Raw genomic sequence first — 7,652 nt, 5'->3', positions numbered from 1 at the left:
TATTATTATTATTATTATTATTATTATTATTATTATTATTATTATTATTATTATTATTATTATTATTATTATTATTATTATTATTATTATTATTATTATTATTATTATTATTATTATTATTATTATTATTATTATTATTATTATTATTATTATTATTATTATTGTTGTTGTTGTTATTATCATTATTGTTGTTGTTGTTGTTCTTGTTTGTTTTTTTTTATCATTATATAACATGGGCGTCAACAGTTATAAATTGGCAAAGCACGCCTGGTCGGCCCTAATCTTTTTGAAGTTCGTTAGGTTATTTGGCGTTAAGAGATTTGACAGATGAAACTCCTCCATACACGGACCGAAGTCTAAAACTATCTCTTGGTCCGCGGAATTACTCCTATATTCATTATGATTATGTCTTTGATACATTTAGACAGATTATGAGAACGTGTGAGCTGTCATGTATGAAAATTGGTTTGTATACACACACGCACACGCGTGCGAGCGCGCGCGCGCGCGCGCACACACACACACACGTGTACACACACACACACACACACACATATATCTAAAGATTCTTTCTTGCAAATAATGGGGCATGATCCATAACTGTTGTACATTTACACTTTATTAACTGCATTGGCCGAAGAACAAGTACACCACATGATGCCATATCTTGTTTCCTTTAAAACATTATCTTTTTTTTTCAACTTTTACAGACAATATCTCATCATTGCAACATAATTTTACATGATTATTTCAAACGCAAAACACATCTTGCAAGGAAACTCACATTATATTTCTCCGTGGAATTGGCTTCCTTTAACTGATACTGAACAAACAAGTGCTTTAAAAAAAGCTGTATCTTGCCGGGTAGTAGGGATTTCGTCAGGAAAAGGTACCTCGGCGCTTCACCAGTGTTCATCAGTAAACATGAGGATCACATCAAAATAATCAGAAACAACCAGAACAAGTGCTTTAAAAAAGCTGACATTTTGCTAAGGTTTGCATGTGTGAACGTTTTTCTAGTTATTAGAATGTCATGTAAATAGAAATAGAGTAACTAAATCTGATATGGTCGCATGGAGAGATTCACCAATATGCAAATGAGGTTTGTCCAGGAATATAAGAATGAACATGTTTAGTGAAACTTTTTGTCATACAGGATGCAATTATTTTCGAGAAAATCAGTTTCTTCTCGTGCAATTATGTGATATAGATGTTGTATGGGCATTTTAATGAAAGTTAGAACGACATATACCCTACATGTACATGTCTGTTCGTTCATTCAAATATCCCAACAGCGGAAAAATGCAGAACTACAACAAAAATTCCCAAATGTTCTGGTCAAAAGACAAAAGTATTGTTTACTAGTACTTTAATGGTGTAAAAAATTGAAAAAAAGAAAGTTGAAAAATTCCCGTTCCGGGAATCGAACCCGGAACTTGGATTACAATGCATAAACTTTACCACTGAGCTAACCATTACATGTTCTGAAGAACCTCGTTTTAAAAGGTATAGAAATGTATGGCATAGACTGCAAGTCGCAAAATGCAAAAATAAACGTTATTTTATTTTTACAATTAAAGAATGATGAATCCATTCCAGTGAAGTTTTACCCTCTAAACTAATTAATAAGTTTTACCCTCTAAAATAATCCCCCAGTGTAGGGAGATATTGGAAATTTACCTCATTAACATAATCCATGTCAGATGAATTATTGGCACAATAAATCGGTATTGTAAAACTTTTTGACCCACAATGAGTATGCATTATTCTTTATTACAAAATAAATTCCTTCTGATGCAATTTTTGATATATCTTTATGATAAACATGGGTTAAAGCGTAGATTTATTTACGCTGGACCACATACGTCTAAAATACAGTTTTGATACTGGACTGCAATGTAACCCTTGTCTAACTAAGCCATAAAATTGGGCAAAGAGAAAAGGGCCTTTTGAAGGGCCTTTGGAAGGGCTGGGTTAACATTGAACCATTGATTGAACCATTGAACCATGGAAAATATCCGCCACATTATCTGCGCAAGCCCGGCAAGATAAAAATACATGTATTTATATCTAATCGCAGCAACATACATAAAATCATTCCTGGCCCTAAACACTACCCCAAACACTACCATTAGATCCAAAAACACTACACCACCTTTACACCCCCAACACTACACTACGCTTAGACCAAAGGCACTGCACTACTTTTAGACGAAAAAAACAACAACACTACACTACCTTTAGACCCAAAACGCTATACTGTCTTTAGACAAAAACACTACCTTCAGAACCAAAAAAAAAACGCTTTTAGACCCCCAACACAACACTACGTTTAGACCCAAAATTATACATTACATTTTGACCCAAAACACTACCTTTAGAACCAGAACACTACACTACATTTTGACCCAAAACACTACCTTTAGAACCAGAACACTACACTACATTTTGACCCAAAACACTACCTTTCTAGCCGAAACACTACATTGCCTTTAGACTCCCAACACAACACTACCAATAGACCACAAACACTACCTTTAGACCCAAAACAATACACTAACTTTAAAACCATGATACTACCTTTAAAGCCAAAGCACTACCCTTCCGTTAGGCCCAAAACGTTACCTTTATACCCAAAACAATACACAAGCTTTAGACCCTAAACACTACTCTTCCTTTAGACCCAAAGCACTACCCTACTTTTAGAGGCAAAATACAGTTTTATATCCATAACACTGCACTACCTTTAGGGCCATAAACTCTGCCTTTAGAACCCAAAACACTACTTTTCGAGCCAAAACACTGCCTTTAGAGCCAAAACACTATACTGCCTTTAGAGCCAAAACTCTGTCATTAGACCAAAAATACTACACTACCCTTAGAGCTAAACACTCTCTTTAGACCCAAAACGCTGCCTTAAGGCCCAAAATACTTTATATAGACCCAAAACGCTGCCTTAAGGCCTAAAATACTTTATATAGACCCAAAACTCTGCCTTTACAACAAAGATCACTACATTACCCTTAGAGCTTAACAGAGCTAAAACGCTCCCTTTAAACCAAACACACTGCCTTTAGACCCAAAACACTGCCTTTAGAGCCAAATACTACCTTTAAACCCCAAACAATACCTTTGGGCCCCAAATACTACACTACCTTCAGAGCTGAAACACTCCGTTTCGACAAAAAAACTGCCTTTAGACCAAACACACTGCCTTTAGACTGAAACACTTCACTACCTTTAGACCCAAAACACTGCACTACATTTAACCCCAAACAACTGACTACAGAACTACCTTTACATCCTGTCTGTCCGTTTTATCTGGCACTGTCAAAATTATTTTCTAAATTTAGTGACGTGACACATTTTTAAAGATCCGTTTTTGAAATCCAACGATCAATATGATTTTTTCTAAAACTTACTTGTAGCTTTACGCTTAAAGCATTTTAGCCATACGCTAAAACTTCAAGGTGAAACCAAATATGTTCATTTATTTATTTCATTTCTGTTTTTTTGTGTGTTTGTTCCATCTGTGTTCTTGCATTACATCTCTTGTCTCCATTTTTCAAATGTCAAATGTTTACAAATTCAATTTGTATTTTTATGAATGTTCATCTTTGTTTATATTTGGTAATACACTAAGCCTTACCTTAGATTTAAGTCAAAAAGAGAGCGCAACAATTTTTCGACTGTTCTGCTGCGGTCTTCCTCACAATTTCGTAGACCAATCACCCACGTCACGTGGCACTTACGGGCGCGTGACGTCAGCGATGGGTCAAAAGTGTCAGGAAGTCTATGCCGCCCGCCATCTCTGCTGATTGGTGATCGGTGCGCTTTGATGTGAATGACTTCTAATCAAATCACTTGTTTCGGCCAATCACGAGACCTTTCCCGTCGCGGTTTCTCTTGAAGAATTTCCGGCGGACTTCGGAAAAAGCTTCGTGGAAGTCTTGATTACAGGCCGTATATATGATTGGGTTCAGAAAACTGTTGCAGTATCCTAACCAGAAGCAGAATTTGAACAGGGTGGCCGGAACGAGGGATTTGGTCACTACCGAGAGAGGGTACACGCTAAAGAACGGCAGCCAACAAGCAGCAAACGCACCAATCACCAATCCAATCACCAGGTTCAAGCGGGTCTCTTGCTTTAAACTCGGAGCATGGACTCTTAGTGTGCCAGGTACTGGTAGCGGTATGCATCCAACATAGCCGCTTTTGCCGACCTCTACGCTATCATCCCTAGGGGTGCTTTTTGTCTCAAAACTGTTGCTACCGGGCTTTCTATTTGCATCTGGGCAAACCTGACTGACAACCTCGCCTTTGTAATCGCAGATATTCTTTTTAACTGCTGGTGCAAGGGCGTTTGTTTGGCCGTTGGCTTTCGAATCGTGAGACACAACATTGAATGTGTTATCTGTGTTATGGTCGGAGATAGAATTTGGGGCTTTTGTTTTTGACTCCGTTTCTTCGTACAAAATGTCGAGGTGGAAATCTGAAAACTCGTTCACAGATGAAACATCTCGCACGTAGGTAGAGGTGACTCGTACAATATGGTTCAGTTTTGGAGAAACTCTTTGTGTGCTGGGCGTCATTATGCTACACCTGTGCCTGTTAGCGTTGCTTTCTTTGCTTGAGTTTGTGGACCGTGCAGGGAGCGTTGCCTTTCTGGCATTGTTGGCGGCTTTGGCCCCTGGTATGACGCCGCGGCGGGAGCGTCTTAGTCCGTACCTTTTGGCGACCTCTTCAGAGATCTTCCTACGCTGAAGCCTGGCTGAGAAGCGCTTCTTGGTCTCTCGGAGAACGACGAAGTAGATCGCCGTCATGAGGAGTAGCGGTACCCAGAAGGAGAGCGCCACGGAGAAGAACACATACTCAGGCAGTGTTCTCAGCTCGCAGGACGGTTTTTCCTCGTGTTCCCAGTCCTGTTCTTCTACCCACCCGACGAGGGGCGGTATCCCCACGGCGAGGGCGCTGATCCAGACCGCAGACAGCATCATCTTCATCCGGTCCCGACTCTTGTACTGCACGTAGGTGGCGTCCGTCACCGACCAATAGCGATCCAGCGCGATCGCGCACAGGTTGTAGATCGACGCCGTGCACGCGATCACGTCAAAGGCGAGCCACAGGTCGCACAAGATCTTCCCGAACGCCCAGTAACCGAGCAGCTCATTGGACAGCGAAAAGGGCATGATGGTCGCCCCGACCATGACGTCACTAACCGCCAAGGACACGATGAAGGCGTTCCTCGGCTTTTTGATCCGTTTGCCGAAAACGTATAAGAAGATGACGGTCAGGTTGCCGACGATGATTAAAGTCATTACCATGGCAACGATGACGACGATTGCGATCATTTGGCCTGTCGTGTATTCGCCCGTCTGGGACATGTCCTCGGCGCCGGATATGACGTCATCGGACCCGGAAATGTTGCCGGTGGCAGAAACGTTCAAAGAATCGTTTAGCCACATGTTGGGATTGTGTTCTGTGGCTCGTACGACTGCCAAATCAAGTTTTCATTTTGACCTTGAAAAGGGCTAGATTCTGAAATCCGCCTCAACCATGCCACAGAGGGACCTGCAAAGGAGAAAAATGAAGAAAGAAAACCCATCAACTTTCACTATTATTGAGAAGCGAAAAGAAGCCGAACCTATACGCTATATAAGGCATAACGCTGGTCCATCTTTATCCGCAGGGTAACCTATATCCGTTGATTAAAAAGGAAACGCAGACGGTGGTTTCAACTTGCAATATTAAAAAATACTTAAGTTTGAAAATACCGTCCGTCGACTTGATATCCCTAAATACCCTGTTTTCTTAGATTTTAAAACAACGGATAAAGGTTACTCCGTGGATAAAGATGCATTAGTGGACTGGAAGCTAGAGTAAAAAAATCTCTACGAGCGACGTCACGGTGGCGCATGGGTACTGATAGGCAGAAAGTTGATGGACTTCCGGGCATGATCGATATCAATTTGTAATTTGATATAATTTAAATACTAAGTACTAATCTTAATCGTCCTAGCATGGGCAATGGTTGTTGTTGACAAAGAGACCGAGACCAGATAAGGTGCACTCTCACAGCCGTGACTTGCTTTAAGCTTGAGTCACGGCGGGGTTCCAAAGATATACTCAACGAATTTCAGAGATAAAGAACGAATTTTCTTACCTTTTGTGTATTTTGTCGTCTTCTAAGTCTAAGTCGTATTACGCAATATCTAAGTTATGAAAAACGTAGCAAATAACAAAACAGTGACGCTGTGAACGAACCCCGCAGTGATGCAAGCTTGACGCAAGTGCAATGAGAGTGCACCTAGAATGGCAACCCGCTGCGCTCATGATATGAAACGCCCCCGTCAGCTCTAAACTGCACATGAATATCAGGGTACGCATGTATCTCAGTCTGGCAGGTTTTTCATTGCGTTTGCTCCTTACAAAAACGAAATTAAGAGGAAAGCAACTTGGGCACTAGCGGAGAGAGAGTTTGCACTAATCACACCAACTACATGTCCAACATGACCGTACAACAAAGTCGCCTAGACTTAAGTGCGAAGTCCCATCTCTTATAGGTACCCTGCTTAACCCTATTCAGACCAGGGGGGGGGGGCTTTTGAGGCCCGCTCCAACTTCGATGTCCTATAACGCCAGAACGCCTTACGCTAAAGCCATCAAATTTTGTGAGTTTCCCTAAAATATTGTTGGCAACAATTTTACGAAGTTTGACAAATTTTCCATTTTTTCGTGTTGCCATGGCAACCGTTTGCTGACAGGCAGTTTTGCCAAAAACACTATTTTTGGTTCTAACAATGTATTTTTCACATTTATTTGCTATATCACTGCTATTTTATTACATAAATGAAATCTTATATTACTTACCATATCTTTCATAATTATATATGCATAAATTATGCTAATTTGATGACGTCATCAGCCCAAAATCCAAGATGGCGGACCGTATGGCCAGATCAAGAATAACAAGCTAATTATCCCTTAAAATTTGTAACTACCTGGGTTTTTTTTCATCAAAAACCATCTAAATGAATGAATTTAGTCTATTTCCATTGCCACTTGTGATTATTTGTTGCAAAAAACGTACTTTATAAAATTCAAGGTTGTGGATATAATATGGCGGAGCCTAACTAGTATCTTAGATGTGCATGACGTCATTTTATGATGTTGCTATTGGCAATACAAGTCGTAATAAACATTATTATTCTGTTATCTGGACTTGATGTTACATTTTTGTAGTATAACTTGAAGTTTTCTGAGAATACCCTTTTTTCATGGGTCCGGCCAATATAATCAAATTGATGACGTCACATTTACGTCATCTTACGTCAACGTAACGTCAAACGTCAAATACACGTCCGATATTATGTCGATATCATGTCCTGAAAATTTGGTGGCCCTACGGCACTTCGTTCAAGAGTTAGAGGACTTAGAAGTGGAGGGCCTCAAAAGCCCCCCCCCCCGGTCCAGGGATGACCAAAAAAGCCAGGTGTGACAGCGATCTCGCCCCCCCGTGATCTCGCCCCCCCGGGGGCGAAATCACTAGCGATCTCGCCCCCCCGGGGCGAAATCACTAGCGATCTCGCCCTCGGGGGGGAGAGATCTCGCCCCCCTACCTCGCCCCCCTTTAGCGATTTCGCCCCCCCCCG

The 7,652-nt window shown here is 40.9% G+C and overlaps 1 protein-coding gene across 1 annotated transcript in view; it reads right to left on the bottom strand.

The window, feature by feature from the left end:
* Positions 1-3,435: 3,435 nt before the first annotated feature.
* Positions 3,436-7,652, bottom strand: part of LOC118404073 (alpha-2A adrenergic receptor-like) — a 7,163-nt gene continuing 2,946 nt past the window's right edge. Inside the window, exon 2 of the mRNA XM_035803028.1 lies at positions 3,436-5,571. Coding sequence (XP_035658921.1) covers positions 3,861-5,465 — 1,605 coding nt within the window. The 5' untranslated portion in view covers positions 5,466-5,571 and the 3' untranslated portion in view covers positions 3,436-3,860. The remainder of the gene's footprint in view (positions 5,572-7,652) is intronic.

This window comes from Branchiostoma floridae, chromosome 17 (genome assembly GCF_000003815.2).
Source record: "Branchiostoma floridae strain S238N-H82 chromosome 17, Bfl_VNyyK, whole genome shotgun sequence".
Classification (NCBI taxonomy): Eukaryota; Metazoa; Chordata; class Leptocardii; order Amphioxiformes; family Branchiostomatidae; genus Branchiostoma; species Branchiostoma floridae.
The sequence above is the reverse complement of the archived record's forward strand: the minus strand, read 5'-3'. Positions and strand labels throughout refer to the sequence as shown.